Source organism: Meriones unguiculatus, chromosome 21 (genome assembly GCF_030254825.1).
Source record: "Meriones unguiculatus strain TT.TT164.6M chromosome 21, Bangor_MerUng_6.1, whole genome shotgun sequence".
NCBI classification, from domain to species: domain Eukaryota; kingdom Metazoa; phylum Chordata; class Mammalia; order Rodentia; family Muridae; genus Meriones; species Meriones unguiculatus.
This window is the reverse complement of record NC_083368.1, coordinates 13645771-13665523: the sequence shown is the minus strand read 5'-3', so window position 1 is coordinate 13665523 and position 19753 is coordinate 13645771. Positions and strand designations below refer to the sequence as shown.

General features: G+C 46.8%; 1 protein-coding gene across 1 annotated transcript in view; it reads right to left on the bottom strand.

Annotated features, from left to right (window-relative positions):
* Positions 1–10902: 10902 nt before the first annotated feature.
* Cnpy1 (canopy FGF signaling regulator 1) overlaps positions 10903–19753 on the bottom strand; it is a 53764-nt gene continuing 44913 nt past the window's right edge. The window contains exons 3-5 of the mRNA XM_021648532.2: positions 17460–17663; positions 15666–15762; positions 10903–11864 (exon numbers count right to left, since the gene is read on the bottom strand). Of these exons, the coding sequence (XP_021504207.2) occupies positions 11827–11864; positions 15666–15762; positions 17460–17663 (339 nt within the window). The 3' untranslated portion in view covers positions 10903–11826. The remainder of the gene's footprint in view (positions 11865–15665; positions 15763–17459; positions 17664–19753) is intronic.

The following is a 19753-nucleotide window of genomic DNA, read 5'->3' as shown; positions in this document are numbered from 1 at the left end:
AGGACAGAGGACTGCTTCTGGTGACCATAGTAGCAGAAGGATAGAGGCAGCCACAGCAGGGGGTTGGCAGGGAAGAGCTGGGGCAAAACGTGGTGGCTGAATGTGGAAACATAAGACTAGTGGGTCTTTTTGGCTTTCGTCTCCGTGCTGTGTCCTGCTCCTCAGTGGGAGGAGAGGCTATGTCCAAGAGCCCCTTCTCATTTGCTCAGGGAGTAGCATGGGGCACTGGGTACCCTGGCAATGAGAAAGAATGACATTTTGTGCTACGTCACTGGTTTTCAGAGCTCCGTTTGAGCAGGCTCTTCCCAGCCACAGTCCTGGCTGGTTGGGAGATTGAGGGCTGGGCTGGGGTGAGGTGGGGCAGAAGCTGTGGGGATGAGGAGCTAATATCTCAGGACTGCTTTCCCACCCCTTGCCAAGATGCCATGGTCAGTCCTCATGGTTAAGAAGCCCTCAAGGAGGAGCAAGCTGTGTCTGTTCACAGATGCTATGCAGGGCCCTGGGAAGAGCCAGTGCTGAATGGCGGCTAGGCCTGCATGCATGGCTGCGTCTTCTGTGCTGTGAGTGACTTTCACAGAGGAAATGCCACTGCCCAAAGAGAAAGGGAGGCCACCTCAGGAAGGAGTGCATCTGCTCTCATAGGACTCAGGGCTGGAGTGTCCCCCCTGCCTTCACGCTCAGCGGGGATGGTGAAGATCAGGATAGCAGTTTCAGGCAGGGAAAGGCTAGGACTTCAGTTCAGAGGGAGGCCTGAGAAGCAGTCTAACCACAGAGGATAAGTTACACCAGTGGGCATGGAACAGCACTCTCCCATTTGCCTGGAATCAAGCAAACCATCCTTCATTCAGACATGAGCAGCAGACACTGGCCATCTGTGTTATCTACATTCCTAGCTCCAAGCATCACTAATGGCAAGGAGGTGGTGCTCCATGTTTCTGTAGCTCCTGGTGGCCCTGTAGGTCTGTCCAGCTTTACAGTTTCTGGGGGCTCCATACCTGGGACTCAGCTTGGTGTCTGAGATCATCTTCCTTTGTCTCCTGGGAGCTCCAAGCTGCTCCTTGTTGCCCCTTCTCCAAGGAGGGGAAGCTGAGGCAGAGGCTGAGCTACAGACACAGAGCCCCCCTCCCACGCCTGCGGTTGCCATGGCTGGCTTCAGGCATCTGGCACTCACAGGAAACACGGCTGTGAGCTCTGTGCAGAGGCCAGAATGGCTAAGGTGAAAGACAGAGATTGCTTTAAATGAGCAAACAGTGTAGAGAACGCAGCAGAAACAAAAGGAGAGTGTGGAATGGAGACACTCCATCAAAGGGGGAGAAGAGGGTGAGGAAGACTCGGAGCTGTAAGGAGCAAGCAGCAAGAAGGGGGGGGTTAAAACGCTTCTAGAAGGGGCTCCTGAGACTGGGTGCAAGCCCCACTAGAGGACACAAAGGGGTGATATAGAGGTAGAGAGAGGGGTACAGGATGCCCACGACAGAGGCAGGAACATTGGAGAAGTCAGAGTGTGAAGGGCAGCTGGTACATACATGGATGAATGAGGACTAGTGTCTCAGAAAACTCTCCACTGTCTCTGCCTGCCCATGGACAGCCAAGTACTGTGATAAAGATATCTGGAGGAGTAAGGAGCAGTGCAGAGAGAAGGGAGAGCTGGCCTGGGAGGGACAGTCCAGTGGGACACAGACGGTGGGGACAGCACGTCCTGGAGGTAGCAATCTGAGCCTCCAGTGTCTGTGTACTCACCCTGTGTCCTCACTCTGAAGTTACAGCTGTACATCTGTAACTTCAACGAAGAGGCCATCTCACCGTTGGTAGGAAGACAGAGTCACAAACAGAAACAGAAGGGCCACAACAAGGGTCTCCTGGGAACAGGGGAGAGTAGGGAGGGAGCCTCACAGTACAAAGGCTATGGAACAAAATGCTGGGACTGAGAGGAAGGAGTGTCCCAGAAAAGGTGAGAGTCAGGTTTCCCAAGCCAGTACCACATAACCTGGGCATGGGGCTGCCTGCTTGGAAAGCACCCAAGAAGTGGAAGTTGGAGGCTCAGAAATCCAAGGTCATCCATGGCTACACAGAGTCAAGTTATTGGCTGAGGGAGTAGCCATTCTTTTTGCAGACCCTTCTTAAAAAAATGTATGCTCTTAAATCTGTGTTTTAAGAACCTCCTTTCCCCAAATGCTCTTGTTTTGTTTTTTGTTTGTTTGAATTTCTGTTTGGTTTTGTTTCTTGGAACATTGGCTAACATATGACTCTAAGACCCAGGGTCACAGCCCCCTTTGCCACTGGACTGTGATAAGTGCACCTACCGTTCACGGGTTACAAATATCATTTTATGTCCCAGCTGGCTGCTGGTCTAAAACATTTCTCCCAGCAACCCATTGTTTATTTATTGCCCTCCCAAAAAGCAGCACTGCGATTGCATTGGCCAGACTTCCACGGCTAAGGGGCAGCTTCTGGGTCCTTGTAATTAGCAGAGCAGGATGTGGTGTGGATGTTATCAGTTGTTTTTGTGCTTCCTAAGAGTCTTTTTAGAAGGGTGCACTGCACCAGAAGTCTTTGTCGTGACGCAACTGTTTGGTTAATTCTGTTGGCAGTTTTTAGGAGCAGTGTCTTTGCATTCCTGCTTATTTTAGGATGGAGAGTTCCTCGGACCTCATCAGAGAAGTTTCTTTGTGCAGTGGACAGTGCTTTAATACGGAAACCGAACTGCTCAAAGCTCGAAGCTGCAGAGACCTCAGCCACAAACATCTGCATCACCGCTTTCTCCTAAGGCCTATGGACCATTGTAGGAGATGGGACAGAGAGATTGTAAGAGTCGCTTAGATCCTGGGGAGGTTGTGAGTGAAATGGTGTCTTCTGGACATCACAGGACTGCTGCACTCGTGACCTCACAGCAGCTGTGATTACCTGCAAGAGGTCAAGCTGCCAACATTTCAGCATGGAGTGAGCTGCCAGCCCTAGCTGAAGAGCTTTGGACGGTTGCTGGCCTCTGGGTGAGAGTCAATTTGCTTTATGGGTGTGGCCCCTGCCAGGTGGACATGCCTCAGTAGATGGTCCTACACCCAAGAGTTTGTGGCCAGCAAAACTATACTCAATGGGCTCTAGGAGAAGAAGAGAAGTTGGAAAGGGTAGGGAGGTAGAGGGTGGATCTGGGAGCAGAGAGGGAGGGGGTGGGAATGAGTATGACCAAATTATATTGTATATAAGTATGAAATTCTCAACTAATTAATAAAAACATAAAACAAACAAGAAGCAAAGCTCGAGGAGAGGAAGTCTAGGGTTGTATGTATAGAAGCCTGGCTTGCTGTGTTGCCCTTGGCAGCAACAGATGGCCTCTCTGTGCTTCAGAGCACCACACAGAATTCCTAACTCCTAATAACTCAGAACAAGGCTCCTAATGAAGGTTTTGGAAACTTGGGTGTGTGGAGGGCTCCTTCTTGGTCTTTGCTAATTGCTCTCTAACTGAACTCAACCTTTTCATGTAAAAAAAAAAAATCAGGTGGGGGAGGGCTCACTGACTCACTCACTCATGGAGATCCTCGTGTCCCCTTGCAGGTGCCTCAGAAGGCCATTTCTACTCATCACCACTTTGAAGTTTGTTAACAGGAAGTGGCTAGATCTTGGTCTGATGCGTGGGAGTGGAGAACTTTAAGGAAGGGCTTCCCCAAGCCGCTGCAAGCATCCTCAGTATTCAAAAGGCTTAAGAAGGTTGGGTGGGTGAGGGCCTACAAACAGCGGAGGGAAGTTTGCGAAAGGGACGGCAGGCTCTGTAGTGCAGTAAGAAGAGCTAACTCAAGGACAGCGCTTCTGCGTAAGCAGAACAAGCAATAAAACAGAGACGCCTGGCCTGAGGCAGCACCCTAAAATAATTTTATCCAGTCCGTCCCTGTAAGGGCCTGCTTCTTGGAAAATGTGGCTCTGTGCCTGCTTGCCACCACCTGGCCCCAGAGGGCCCCAGTGACTCTAGCTCTCCTGGATGTCCCAACCAATCATGGAGGGCTGCAAGTGGCACTCGCGACCCTTGGGTCTGCCTGGCCTTCCTTCCTCTGATCACTATCATCTTCAGGAGCAATGACTGGCGGACAAACCCTGTCGGGTTTGTTTTAATGACTGACAGCTGCACTGCAGACATCCATGCATTTTCAAGGAAAACCACAGAGCCAACGTCATGCCTCCCGATGTCTTAGTGCTGATATCCTGACATCCACAGTGTCGGGGACACCAAAGTGCCACTGCACTTAGAGGGCTGGGCTGGGACCCTGGAGGCAAAGGGCGGGACCCCAAGCCTGGAGTCTTTCTGAGAAAGGGTGTCCAGCTTTGACTTTAGCTGCATATCTTGATCCAGACCCTGGACTCAGTGCCACAAGGTGATTTTAGTGGTGTTTACACTCAAGGTTGTCATGGGGATGAACGGGGATAGTGCCGAGGAAGAATCTGCATGTTCACAGCCACCTTAAGGCACTTGTAAGGCACTCAGATCCAGCTAGTGTCAGCTCAGGACCCCTGTGGCAGGGGAGGGGTACCAAGGGCCCCCTTTCCTTGGGCCAAGGACAGGAGATGTCCCAAACAAGAGAGGATTTATCTGACTATCCTCTGATAGGGTGCTCTTCACTTACAGGGGTGCCAGGTACACTTGGGGGACTGGATAACATCACAGTTTGACTCAGGCTGGGTCTCCTGAGCTCTTTCTAGAACAGTGGGGATCCTGAACAGGACAGCAAGACCTCACCTGCCCCACAGTCCCAGGCAGCATCTGCTCCTTTGCAATGTCATTTGAGGGAGTTTCTGGAGCTCACTAAATACATAGGAACAAAACATTAATCTCTTCATTGTTCACAAGAAGAAAGCATTGAAAACAATCAAAGTGAATGAAAGAAATATGCCAGAGCCATTGAAGTTTGTGTTGTAGAAGGCAATGAAAGTTAATTCATATACACCGGAGAAGTGGTAGGAAAGGCAATTTAATTCATACGAGCACACACGTGTTTGTGCACCTACAAGAACATAATGCAACAGGCTTCCGGGTTATAGGATTTAGGACATTTTTTTCCCTGCTTTTTAAAATCTGCATTTTCTAAATATATTTCTTTTCACTTTTAACAAAAATACATGAGTGTTTGCTTCTACTTTTTTTTCCGTTTTGTTTGGTCTGGTTCTATTAATATTTATTTATTTATTTGAGACAGTATCTCACTATATTTCTGAGGTGGGTCTCAAATCTGCAATGCTCCTGCCTCACCTTCCTGAGTGCTGGGATTACAAGTATGCATAGTCATGCCTGGTACTTACTCTAGGTTTTCTTTATTTGTTTATTATTTATTTATTTAAGATTATATTATTTAAAAATTTAGATTTATTTCATGTGTATGTATGTGCATTATATATGTGCCTGGTGTCTGTGGAGGTTAGATGGGGTGTCCCATTTGCTGAAACTAGAGTTTCATATGGTTGTAAGCCACCATGTAAATTCTGGGAACTGAACTTAGGTCCTGTACAAGAACCCACTCTCCATAGTAGACACTCCCATGCTAGGCCTAAAAGAGGACAAAATAGCCAGAGGCCAACTGGCCGCAGGGCCTGAGTCAGACAGCCATAGACAACAGACAAGCTGGTCGAGGGGATCTGTCTCCTCTGTGTACTCTATCCGACCAGGCTGCAAGTCTCAACTCAGGAATGAAACAACCACTTTATCAACAACTGGCAGAAAGGCATTTGCCCTCCCACCCACAGAGCTGGTGCTCAGCTTGAAATCAAGCAGTGCCTACAGTGCCATCAGGAGTACTGCTTATGGGACAGGCAGCCCCACCGGTGCTCCCTGGGGTTCATCTCCCTAAACCCCAAACTGACCTGGAGTTGGGGAAGCCTGTCACAGAGTGCAGAGGGATGCATGTATCTTGGCTTCTCAGCCAGCATAAAGGCTAGCAATGCCTGAATAAGGCACTGGGGGCTGGGGGGCGTGGGATCCAGAGCACCTTTTCCTGCCTCCAGCCTCTGCTCTCTCTGTTCCCACTTTCTGCTTCTTGTCTGAGCCCGAGATGCCATGGGTACATCACCTCTTTGCACTGGGGTGCTCATCCCTACTGCCTGAACCTCACCAGGGACCAGGGTTTCCTCTGAAGACTCCTTACAGCATTCCAGCTAGCTGGCTGCAAGCTGACCTCTTCAGTCCCTTTCAGGGGAGTTCCCTACTGCTGGGTCCCTCCCCATGACCCTGCTCCTGCCTGCCCTCACCTGCCACAGCAAGGAAGGCTAGCATGCTTGGGGTGACCAGGAGGCTCCTGACCCCTGGAGATTTTTTCTTATCTTGGACCTAGCACAGACCTTATAAGACTGGCTGCTTTTGTGATCAAGGAGGAGTTGGGACAAACAGTACATTTTATGGTTTTGGATGTGGACATCTGAGGTCTGTGTGGGGAGGGTTAGATGAAGAGAGGAGTTGCGATTATTCTGAATCAATCACCTGCTACCCAGTATGGTCCCAAAGTGTGCTGTCTTCCACTTTGGGATGCCGAACCTCTTCACCTCTGGCTTCAGCAAGGTCGGTTATACCCACAAATTTAGGGAGAAGCCTTTCTCCAGATGTGGCATACTGAAACCTGGATTGACAGTTCAGCCTATGAGAGGCACCACAGCTGTGTGCTGGGCCTTTGAGGTGTAAATCAATGAGAAAGTAATGGGAAGGGGCCTGGCCCCCAGCTCATCACTCATCCCTCAGATAAGGCTTTGTCTGAGCCACACTGTTCCCTTGGGACCCTTATTGACTGTCCAGGATAGCCCCTGCTCAAGGACACAGGCAGCTTAAGGGGGCTGACGGTTGGTGAAGCAATACAGATGGGCCAGACAGCAAAGAAGCTGACTTCAGTCCCTGCCCACTGTCCCCAGTTCTTCCTGTTGCTGGCCTTGGCTCCACTTTGTGGTGGGCAGGGCTGTGACAGATCTCCAGGTTTTCTGACTTCCTGCCCTGATATTCCCATAAAGCTGCTCACTGTAGGAGGAAATGTTCTCGTCCGGCAGTCAACGAACGAGAGCTATGAGGAAAGACTGGGAGTGAAGATTTGCCTGATGTGATACACACTCACTGGGAAAAAGAAGAGCAGTACTCAGAAACAGTGGGAATCTGCATTTGGTCATTCAGTCCCATGCTCCCCTCCCCCACCCTCACCCCTAAGCTTTCACTCCTCACTGCTGTGTCTATGCTGGACAGTGCAGGTGTCAGCATCATCCAGCCCAGCTCTGTTCATCTGAAGAAGGACTTTTTGATCCCACTGGCAGGCACCCACAAGAGGCCTGAGCCTCCTGGTTGGCTAAGAGAGATACACTGCTAGCCTGTGATCAGGTGTGGCTTTAGCCCTAGAGCAGGCCAGTTATGGGTACCCAGGAGCTAACTGGCCATTTCTCTTGCCCAGCATTTGAGAGTGTCACTTTAAAAAGCACATATCCACCCTGAACCCATTAATCTTAGGAGATTCGTAGTTAAGCAAGACTTTGATTACATTTAAGACAGTCGAGGCATCTGTTTTTATTCTAATTATCTGATATCCTGTGTGGGACCTGTGTTTGTATCAGAGTTCCCCATCTTAATAGACCTTTTGTTAACAGGACCAGATAGTCCATGTCTTAGTGTTGTTTTCTTTCATAACCCAGGGGTGCAGAAGTGTTTCACCAGTGTCTTGTGGTGAAGAACAACAGAGCTATAAAGATGGCTCCCACCAGATTGGTGACTGAAATCTGTCACCACGGTGTCACTTTGGGATACAGTCTCCCTTTATCACCTTTATCAGCTGATTTCAGAAAAGGCACTGTGGAGAAATTCCCACTCACTCTGAGAGCTGCTGAGGCAAACCCTTCACAGAAAATGCCAGGAGTAGGTTGTGTTGCTTGAAGGGCCAGCTTTATTATCATGACATTTAAAGTCAGCACCAATAGTTTCACTTCTACCTCATAGGATCTGAGGGCCAGCCGTGCTCAACTGGCTGGCATTGGGCTTCTAGTGCCCAGGGGTGGAGCATTCATTCCTCAGGCATGGGGAGATGGACATGCCCTAGAGCCCCTTCAGCAGCTCTCAGGAAGAAATGTGCACCCCACAAGCTCTGGCTCTTTCCCGTTCAGTTGGAGGAAGCAAGACCCTCTACTTAGTCCCTTTTCTGGTCAGCCTTCTGCTTTGTGCTGTGTTTGGAGGGCACAACAGACCTGACTGGATGTTTTAGTCCTCTGTCCCGTGATCCTGGCACATTATAAGATTCTACCTTCCACAGCACTTTCGTTTTTCAGCAAGTTAACACTTGAAGATGTTTTATAGTTATCTTACTGTTGTGAGATGGGATCATTTTTGTTGCACTTTGAAGTATTTTTCTCTTTCAGAAATGACTAGAAGATGAGAAGCACAGGAATGCTGTGTTTTCTGTAAGGAGTTACATTTCCAGATACCATCTCCCCAGGATCTTTCCAAAGTCAACAAAGTTCCAAATGCATTTCCCATGTCCCAATTTTATGTACTTCCCTGTGTGTTTTAATCTTTTTTATCTAAGTTTCTTTCTATGTATGCATTTATCTACCCATCTGCCCACTAATCCATCCATCCATCCATCCACCTACCTTCCCATCAACCCACTATCCACATATCCACCCACCTACCTATCCATCCATCCACTTACCCACCTACTGACCCCTCCACCCAACTACCTACCCATCTATAAAATATCTATCTACCACCCAACCTTCCACTCACTTCTGGACTTTCTCAGGTAATTAGAAGGGGAGTGACATTTCTTCTGAGGCAAACCTCCTGCTGGAGATGAAGAGGCAACAGGAAGTAGACCAACTAACATTACATAAACACTGTCACCTTTTCCACTGGGCAAATGATGACAAAGCATGACGTTAACCCCTGCTCCACACATGTCCAGGACAGGGCAGCAAGTACTCCAGAGGGACAATGCCATTTCCTGAATCTTTTCCTAAATGATTCTCAGATATATCAGTTCCATTTATTGCATTTGATCTTTTATTTTGTTTTGTTTTTTAGAGACAAGGTTTTCTCTGTGTAGCCTTGGCTGTTCTGGACTCACTTTGTAGACCACGCTGACCTCAAACTCACAGAGATCCACCTGCCTCTGCCTTCCAGAGTGCTGGCATTACAGGTGTGCATCACCATGTCCAGCTTGCATTTGATCTTTTCTATTCACCCTTTTCCTTGCTCTAAAAGCAAATAAACTTAAAAAGAAAATTACATTGAAGACAGGAAATCATAACAAAACATACTGGTCTCTTTTAAGTGTATTTTTATTACAATAATTTAATGTTCTTTCACTGTATCTAGTTACCAAATGGTGCCACATGCTACTGATTGGCCTTTACCATTTCTAAGTCTAAGATCAGCTCACAAGTTTGTATCAAGTTTAAGAACAGACCACAAAAAAATATACTAGATTGACTTTTCCCCAGTATCCTACCATAATCTGAATTTGAAGACTGATAGACAGCTTAAACTCTTTTTTCTTACATTGAACTATGTATATAAGAATAAACACAATATAAGCTAAGAAAGGTATGTCAGAACTCCTGCTTTGGCTATGTCTTAGGACTTGTCTAAGTAAGTGCTGATGTTTCCTGTTGGGACTTTGGCTCAGTTCTGCTCTGTACTCTCTAAGAAAATGGGCTCAGCAGTCTTGGCTTGTTCTTAGCAAACAGCAACCTGTAGAACAAAGATAAGCATCTTGTCTAGGCCAGTTTGTTTTGTGAGTTGTAAGGATACAGGCTCAAGCGAGGATTCCATGGAAACCCTAACACATCTCACTGGACCACGTCTCCTCTTCCTGCCTTTTATCACTGACCCTGTCTTAACAGGAACTTTAATATTATCATCATTTTTAATTTTTTGACTGGGGTCTAAATTGTTGTTAACTCTAAGAAATTTTCATCTTGCAGGTTGGGTGCTTCTTTCTTTTGTTTTTAGTGGTGAGTGGTTTTCCCCTGGATTTTCATCTTCTTTTGTATTTGGTGTCATTTTAAAGGTAGAAAGAGTGACCAGCCAGCCCAGCTTCTCTCTCCTACTTCCCAGAAAAGCAGGCACCTCACAGGAAACAGGCAGATACCTGGGGCTCTGGGTAATTCTCAATCCAACCAAGGTTTAATCAGCAATTCAGTAAGCTACAGGCATTCCTATGAGTTCAAAAGCTTGATATGGAAAATAATATTTTTTAAATGTCAAGATATCAAAACCATTGTAAGATCCATAACCCTATTTGGTGAAAAAATCTAAGAAAATATGATAATCCAAGTGTCTGACCATATATCTCCATAAAGGCCCCCGCAGGTGAGAACCAGCGTGATAATGGGAAGTTCCCATAAAGGCAATTTTATGAAACAGCACCGTAGTGTGCATTTACCGAGAAAGTCCAGGTAAAAGAATGCAAGACTTCCTGTCTCAAAGGCCAAGTTTAGTCTTACAGGTTATAAAAATAAGGTACAGGAACAAGGGTCCCCCTTCTTTCTCTCTCTCTCTCTCTCTCTCTCTCTCTCTGACATCGCCCACTATAGCTCAGAATATGCTTTAAGTAACAGTTTTCTTCCCTTCTGGGAAGCAGCATCACCGGTCCTTGTGTCTCCTCTTCCTTGTTTGTTTTGAACACAGAACCTCAGGGTTACAGAGGACCTATGATACAGCCAGCCACAGACACATTGCAAAAGCACACACTTTCTCAGATTCCCAGATAAACAAGTGACATTGAGACTTAAGACTAAGGGGAGGGAAAAAAATAGAAATATCTTCCCTTTATCTGGGTAAATGTTTGCAAATATAAAGATTATTCTGCCTGAGGAGCCCAGTAAATGATCTAAATACTGCCATTTCTGGATGGTTTTATAAACATCCATTTTAGCTCTTCTGGTTCAAAATTTGCCTGTTACCCATGCAAGTTTCACTGACAATGATGAAAATTTCTTTAATTAAACAGGTGTAACCTGTACCCACACATGCTGAATAATTAAGGTTCAATTCCACTGAATGCAAATTTAGCAGAGACAATGAGAACACCCAGGAGAAGCTGTTACCGAATTTCGATACACTAAGTGTAGGAAAGGTGAATTTCCCTCTACATCCAAAAATAAATACATAAATAAAAACCTACACACTGTGATCACTGAGGGGAAAACAAACCTAGAGAGCTTCAAGCAAGACACAAATGTGTTCGGTGCCATATCTTTCCCAACCCAGTGTGCGATAACCTTCCGAAACATCTGAACTCAGAGCTGGGTTAGGAGACTGCTGTGATGTCGGTGTGAGATGGCCATTCATCTGTTCTGAATCTTAGGGCTGAAGGTCTAAGATATAGGAGTTCCCAGATCTGTAAGCCCCATTCCTGACTGGGGCGGGGGGGGCTTTACATGCACTACACAGAACCTTCCAGAATAACCTGCACCTAAATGCCTTGAATTGTAACTGACCGAGTATTTGAGAAGTCAAATTGAGTTCTTCCCGAACAGGAAACCATGTGTGTGGACACGTCAGACACACTTTCTATGAAACACTCTACCCACCCTTGAAACCCCTACTGACTTAAAGAAATGGCTTCACCCTTTTCCCACGGCCAAACTTAATGCTCTATTGCCAAGCCAGCTTCCATCCAAATTTGCAAAGGGGTGTTCAGTTTGAGAAACCTCTCTTCACCTAAAAGAAGATTTGGGGCTTGTCACGATGCCAAACAAGAGATTTTCAAACCAATATCACGCATGAGACAAGTACAGCGGACGGGAGATGAACCTCCTTATCAGGGCAGACACAGGAATGGAGGCACGCAGCGACCTTTGGGGCCGTGACTCCACTCCTCACTCTTAGGGTTCAGGATGATTGATAGGAGTGCCGCATAGATCTGGAAAATAGAGTGAAAGTGTCACTAACAAGTAAATCCCAGGCCACTGAGATGAATTCTCTTCACAGAAGGCCCAGACAAGCAGTATGTTTTAATTTTTTTTTATGAAAAAATATAAATACACAGAAACATAGAAAGGAACCCACTTCCTTCCCTGCTTGCCTCCCAGATCTCGAGCCCAGCTTCCAGATGAAGCCGGCCAACCCTACTGTACGCATTTCGTCTTCCAGTTTTTGGTTTTGTTTGTTTGTTTGGTTTTTGGTTTTTTTTGGACCAAGCATCATTTAAGGACATCAGGATTGGAAGCTTTTAAGGGAGATCCAGGCAGGGTGTTGCACAGTGCAAAGGGGTAAGGGTTCTGGCACTACCTGTTTTGATTTACATTGCTTTTCCTTTTGAAATCAAAGATAGCAGTTCTATTTAGGAAGGCTGTGGGTTATTTTAACTACATAATTTATTTGAAATGTGCTAGCCTTTGAGGGTAATGATTTTTTATGTGTTAGAATCTAAGTCTCCCCTCTTGCGTTGAGAAGTCAGACATAACTGAAGATTCTTGCTCACTTAAATGTTGGCTAGCCATTTCTAGATACTTGCTATCTTAACACTATGAGTTCTGTTAAGATGTTTCTAAGTGTTGTGATTGGACATTAGCATAGACTGATCAATACAGAATATATCTATGTTTCCACTTACATCTCCAGGGCACCAGTGCTGTGCTCACTCATAACCCATGGCACATGCCCTCCGCCCTGGACAGACACAGTTGTACTTTGAGTCATGTTCGATAGTATATCATGGTTTTAATCATCCTCATTTCAAGATGTCAAAATGACCCTCTGGAGATGCAGGGGTTGCCACAGAAGATGTCACCGGGAAAACCTAGTGAACTTACTTCCCTACACATTTTTCTTTTGTCTATGAAAAAAGAGGAGTAAGCCTGGCTCCCCTGCCTTGCACCAGAAGCAGAGTGTGTGCTCAGTGGTTCGCCTTGTACCCAGTGCATGACACCACAGGGCATGGCACCCACAGATCCGGGTAGCACCCTCTCTCGGTAAGATCTTCCCCACCCCATCAGATGACAGCAGTGTTTAAGAGATTCTCAACTGCTGTGGCATTTCACATTTCAAACATGGCCCGCCTGAGACACAGGCAGGTCTTCTCCATCATGCCCCATTCTCGTCTGTGCATGACGGTGAATGGCTGAGCCTTGACATGTTGAAGAGTCAGGCTGTGTCCTCATCAGCTTCGCTGCAAAGAAAGGGGGACAATCCAGACAAAGCAGGAAAAAGCAAAAACTCACATACGTAGTGTGGATGTGGGATATGGAAGGTAAGCTCCTGGAAGATCTCGATTTCTAGAAACATCTATTTTCCAAATAACTATTTATCCCCCTGTGTGCACTTGCTCAGTTCTCAGGGTGGCAACTTACATGTGGCGTGCTCCCCCACCCCCCCAGACATACAGGACACAGCCCTGAGACATGGTTTACATTGCCGAGCTAAGGCTTCCGCAAAGCTGTCTTCTTACATAAGACACACGGAATCTCTGAAATGCAGCTGGTGCCCTGCTCTGGTAGAAAGGCCACTGTTCTGTGTTGAAGATGATACTTCAAGGCACCGGGAGTTTTTCTGTGACATGAAAGAGTCACCTTTCATGCCGTGGGTGTCTGGATCCATCCCATGGGTTAAATCACAGCACTCCTTTGCTACTCTTCCATTCCCTAGAATTTGTTAATTTATTTTTCTTGAGACAGAGCCTATGTGGGCTAGGTTAGCTGCACATGTACATGTCTGAGGTTACATTAACCTAACTACTTCATAAATATACATTGCACAGAAGAATGTATATCTTGAGAATTGGAGAAAATATCTATTGCTTTTAGGAAGACAATAATTATTTAGAGAATAGACACTTCTAGAACTAAAGATTTGGCAGGTAGCTTGGCATTTTTATCATTGAGTGTTATTTTAACTTTCTCTGGCAATAATTTATGCCAGTCTGAAAAAGCATTCTCCCTTGCTCTCATGGTGTTAGCCTGCCTCAGTTGCATGGCTAAGGAAACTTGGTCTCTGTTAAACACTAATTTGCCCCAGTGTTTGACTTCGATACAAGCTGTTGTAGCCATCACAAGCTTCGTGAAGGAGAACAGCCTGAGAGAGCTCTGTCCACCATGCAGACGGGCAGAGCAGGCCCCTTTGCCTCTGCTTAGCCCAGCTGCTGACAGAAGAGTTGAAAAGCAATCAAAAGCCAAGTCACCTAGTGTTCTCTTTCCCATTAGCACCTCTGCACATCCCTTAGGTTTATTCTCTGGGCTCATATTTTCATTTTTATCTCCAGTTACACCTACATAGAAAATGAAGAGAGGGTGCTAACATTACTGAAACTGAGTCAGATCGCTCAACATGGGAGCAGCCCTCCCCAGAATCTTAATGCAGAGGCAGTGACTGCCAGAGCCAGTGTCTAGCATCTTCTCAGGCCTTTGTGGAATGGCTGGGTGTTCATGCCGTCATTTCTGATGGCCATCATATGGGGACTGTGGCTGGTTCAGCTGTTTACAAGGAAAACTAGCACAGAGATTTCAAACCCTGCCATCCCATGTGCACTGATATCTAACACACACCTGTCATAGCCGAACTGATTGAAATGCCTCAAAAAGCCTGTCTTTGGGAAGTATGGCTATGAACTTGTATGAATGTCACAATTCTGTAGGTTATATAACTATTTTAGAACATCTGAGGCTACCAAACAATCCTCTCCATCATTTTACTGGATTTTTTTCACACTCCCACAGGATGGAATTTTAAATAGAAAGCAATCTTTTTGTCTACTCAGAATAAGGAAACTTGAACTATCTTGTTTCTGGGTACATGGCCCCCTTATCTAGAAACTTGTAATGACATCAACACTTAGCTACAAGCACACAGTAACATTCCTTTAAGGACTACAGCATCATCTTCGATATATCAGTGGAGTGTGTCTACTCCGCTTAATTCAGCCTTAAGCTTCTGCATGGCTTATGGAGAACTGCACTGTGATAAACCATTGTCTTCACATAAACTCCTTCCTTTTCTTCCTAAGGCCATCTGAGAAACCTCGCCCAACAGATTCACCCCGTGCTCATCTCTGTATGGACATGTGTCAAAATGAGAGCAGAGGTACGCTCAGGCCGACACAGGAGGGACTCGCTAGTGGTCACAGGCTCTGTTCATTCCCCCCCCCCCCCAGCTTCTAAGTGGGTACACATGTCTGAAAGTATAAAACAAGTATTATTTAAACATGCTGAAACAGAAGAAAACACTTTTTAGATGTAGATACTCAGGGGGAAGAACCTGGAAAAAATATCCAAATAACCCCCAACCTAAACAAGAAAAACTCTAATGCTTTTTCTTTCAAAATAAAAATCCCACCTTCTGTTGTGAGGACAAATACTTAAGTTTGTAAAAAAACAAACAAACAAACAAACAAACAACACATCCCTTCCTTGGCCAGGATTTTAAAAAATATAGTCTAACATCTACGGCTTTAAAATTAAAATCACTGGCTTTGGGGTCACCCAGCTCTGAAAGACAGTGGGTTTCATAACACCCACAATCAAATCTGAATTCTTTGTGAGGGAAAAAAACAAAGAAGAAAAGTCAGCAGGCAAGCTCTGGCCTGAGCTTCTGCAGCTCTGCTCTCTGGCACAGGGGTCCGTCCTGGCTCCAGAAGCCTGTGCTGGAGGCTGGCTGGCAGATGAGCTGTGCAAGGCTGAGTGAGAGCGGTGAGACAGGCCGGGAGCACTTGTTACATCAGACACAGTACCTGATTTTTCACTGCACAGCATGTCAGCTAGATGGGTCGCCTCCTGGGTGATAAGTGCGAAGATCTCATCCTCATACTTTTCGATGATGGCTTCGCACTACAGAAACACAATAGCAACACGTGTGAGCAGGGGCACACCGGCAGGAACCCTTATTAGCGCAGTTAGAGACATTTTAGCAGCTCAACACAGGAAAGCGTGTAACCAAGGATGTCCATCTTCCTTGCCCCTTTGGTTTGATACATCATTGCACAAGAGAAACCCTCCTCCAGGAATGCTCATTTTATCATTTTCCTGAGACTTAACTAAATGATTACTCTGTTGCAAGACCTCAGAGGAGGAGGAGGAGAGAGGAAAATGGCGGGCTGTGTTTGCTTCGCTTCTTAAGTCTGGAGTCCCGCAGGCAGAAAGTAACTGAAAGCTTTCCTTTCCCATTTCCTTCAGCATTTTAAAGACCACATCTCCTGGAAACAGTTAAACCAGTTCCCTTCCAATCTAACATAATAATTCACTTTGTGGTTTGAATATCTGAAACAATCGAGGCTCCTCAGCCCTCAAAACTCTGGCACCTGCCAGGTTAGCTAGCTGCTGAGCACTGTTCTTCCTTACAGGTCACTCGGCAAGTTTCTCAGTAGACCCTTGAGGAACCCAGCTCAAATCTCCGGGTTACTTTCCAAAGCAAACAAAAAATGAAAATAAAACAAGCTGACACTTCAGGCAGGAGAAAGCACAAATTTGCCATGGGATCTGAAAGAGTTAAATTCTGTCTGGAGTGTGTCAGGAACTACCAGGCGGCCTTTTTTTTTTTTGAACTGTGGGGTTACTTACTGATGGCCATCCACTGGAGACTTGTAAACCATCTCTGAGTTCATTAAGCAAGACTCTAAGATTTTTAAATGGCATTTAAAAATATTTAAATTCCACTATAATGTGTTTATTTAAAACCTGTGAAAGACAAACACACTCATATCACCATCCAGGTTCCATGGGGCTTTTAGCCCTGAATCACTGCCCTCACTTTTTAATTAAAATGAAATCTCCAAATGTCAGCTTCAGCCCCATGTTGGGGCTGCAGCACGCCTGACATTTTGGCCACTGTGTGAACTTAATACATTTTTTTAAACAGGCCTGCCCATCACTGTGTGATTCAACAGCATTAGGGGAAATAATACTTCGAAATGTATTTTTGCCAGGCACACCCTAGTAAGTCAGAGGCCAACTTTTCTGTAAAGCCAGCTTTAGTCCTCGTCCTACTCCGAGTCTTGATGTAGCCTAGTCTGAGCTACAAAATGTGAATTAACCCCACGAAAATGCTCCTTGAGAAACCTGCTGGGGTGGGAGAAAGGATTTGGGGGCCACATCCCCAACATTGAACTATAAATATTTGAAACCGATTCTTGGCCTTCATTGGGATTTCAGTATATAGATCAGTATATAGAAACCACAAGCCCTGCTTGCTTTGGTGAAAACCTGAGACCCGTCCCTTGATGACAAGACAGGCCGAGGTCTTCTTAACCCAGCACCAGCAGAATGTGCAAATGGTGTCCATGTCACCAGGACAAGGGACAGGGGACAGGGGCCACCTTCCATAAACTCCCTTCAGCCTCCCCACTGGTTAGTGAAGCGTGCTGCAATCCCTGAGACGCCTAACACTTAAGTGTTCAGCTGAGACCTAAGCAGTGCGGCAACACAGAACACCAAGGCACGCGAATATGCCTGATTCTCCACCGCCCGTCAACCCCAAGCAGAAAAAGGAGAAGCCCCCCCCCCCAACCGGCTCCTAGAAGGGCGCTTACCGCGAATCTCAAAGGTTTGAAGGCATCGGAATAAAAGAAGAACTTTTTATATTCTTTGTATATTTTGTCTCCCTTTCTCGGAGCGTATCTCCTGAAATACTTCTGCTTGGTCACTGGGTCGTCCTCCAGCTGGTAATCGTTCATTCGCAGACACACTTTATCCAAAAGGTCGACGAGAAACGCCTCGGACTGGGCCAGGGGAACCTACAAGAAGAACAGAACCAGCCAGGACACGTGCCCACGCCCACGCGGGTCCAGTGGACGCGTGGAAGGACGGCTTCCTAACGGAAGCAGCTGCACCGTTCTTTATGCAGCTTAAAGAGAGCTTAAATTCTAGCGAGAAAATAACGTGCTTGACAGTAAGCAAAGGAAAAAATCTAGAAACTGTACTTGTAGATGTCATTTTTAAAAGTTGTTGAGTAGAGACTGAAGGGAGCACAGAAAACGGGAGGGGGAAGCCACACTTCTGCCCCCCTCGCCTTCCGAACACATCGCGCATAGCGAAGGCTATGCGGGGTCCACGCCGAGGTGGTCGTGAGCAGAGGGGACCGGGGCGCCCCTCACTGGCCCCGGCTTGCTCTGAGAACAGCTGGCGCGCGTCCCGGGCGCCCCTCTCCCTCCGGGACCTGCCGGGGCGCGGTGGGCTCCATGCCACCACCTCCGCCCCGGGCGCAGGTCAAAGAGCATCCCGCGCCCTAGGAAACCGAGACAAAACCTAGTGCGGCGTCTAGACGGGTCAAGGTGCAGGAGGCCGGGTCCCCGCGGTTCCTTCCGGAAGGGGCGTGGAGCCGCCAAGGGCGCCTGGCCGGGCCCGCAGCTTTGCGCGCTTTCTCTCCCTCCACCCTCTGCTGATCAAAGAAGGAAGTTTGCATGACAACTGCCCTGAAAGGGGCTGCATGACAAATGAACTCGGTTTCTGCGGTGTTGATATATCCAGCCCTCTTTGTCCCCTTTCACACGCAGTGTGAACCCTTCCGGTGCCAACGACTGCGCGACATTCACTGGCGCGCTCAGGGCGCACAAAGGGTCCCGGCACTTCCCCGCCATCTGGCCGCAAAGCCGATCCGCAATTAACATGAAAGCACGGGCGGCGGGGCCCGCGAGGAACACCCCCAGATCGCTGCTGCCCCGAGCGTCCACTAGGAACGGACCCTAGGCACGCATTTACAGGAAGCGCAGGAACCGAGCGTGAGGACCGCGCCCGGTCACACCCGGCACCTCCCGCGGCCCAGGTGAACCTCAGGCCACTGGGAACTCTCAAGGCCCTGGCTTCGTAAGAGCAATTAATTAAATATGTCTGCGAACTAGAATGAGAACATTCCACAGCAGGTGTCAAGTTCTTTTCCAAATTCACCAAATTAATATATATTATTATTAAAATGTATATATACAGTGAAAAAAATCTACAAGGGCACTTTCAAATACAAATGGCATTTTATTTATGCTTTTCAAACTTTTAAGTTGCAAGAAAGAAATTCACAGGTTTACTGACACTACTGAAAATTGGGTAGCTGATGGAAGACTCCAGTAAAGTCGGAGGGGCCACTGGAAAGGCGCAAGATCGCAAAGATGAATTCTTAAGTTAATGACGCAAAGCTAGCCTGTGCTGAGCGTCTGTCCTTAACTGAATGTATAAATGTCAGTTTCTAGTTTTCCACAAGCTGGATTTTAAGTCACAGCAAAGAGTGGGGTCGTTCATTACAACAAACAAAACAAAACGAACTAATAGCAACTAGGAAATTCACTCTCTCCTCCCCTCTTGTTCAGATAAGCAGGCTCTATGTGTGGGGGTGGAGGAGGGCCTCGGGTGGGAGGGCCCAGCGTGAGGAAAAGGGCCCTGGGAAGGCCAGTTCTGTTACCAGGCCAAGATCATCCTCATGTGCTAAGCGTTTCTAGTAGCCTCCTAGAAACTATTCTTTCTTCTCCTTTCAAATTGACCTAATACTCTGAGCTGTGTGTAGAAGATTGCTGAGCCTTGTAAGTTTGGGGCAAAATCACGAAGGCCTTCTACATGTAACTTTTGAAAGCTTTTACTTTAATTTTTCCCCCCCTGGGTTGCACTTTTTGAAAACAGTCCTTAACCGTGAGTTGTTTTTAAAGTATCACCTCACATCTTTGGATCTGGAGGCAGTGTGTTCTACTTTAGCACAAATAGGTGTGTGTGTGTGTGTGTGTGTGTGTGTGTGAATTTCTACAGGTTTTGTTTTATTTTTTAAGTCTGAAGATTGACAGCTTTTGAATAGCATTGGCTAGCTAGCCTTTTCCAGGGGTCTTTAAAACCTGGCACAGTTGCT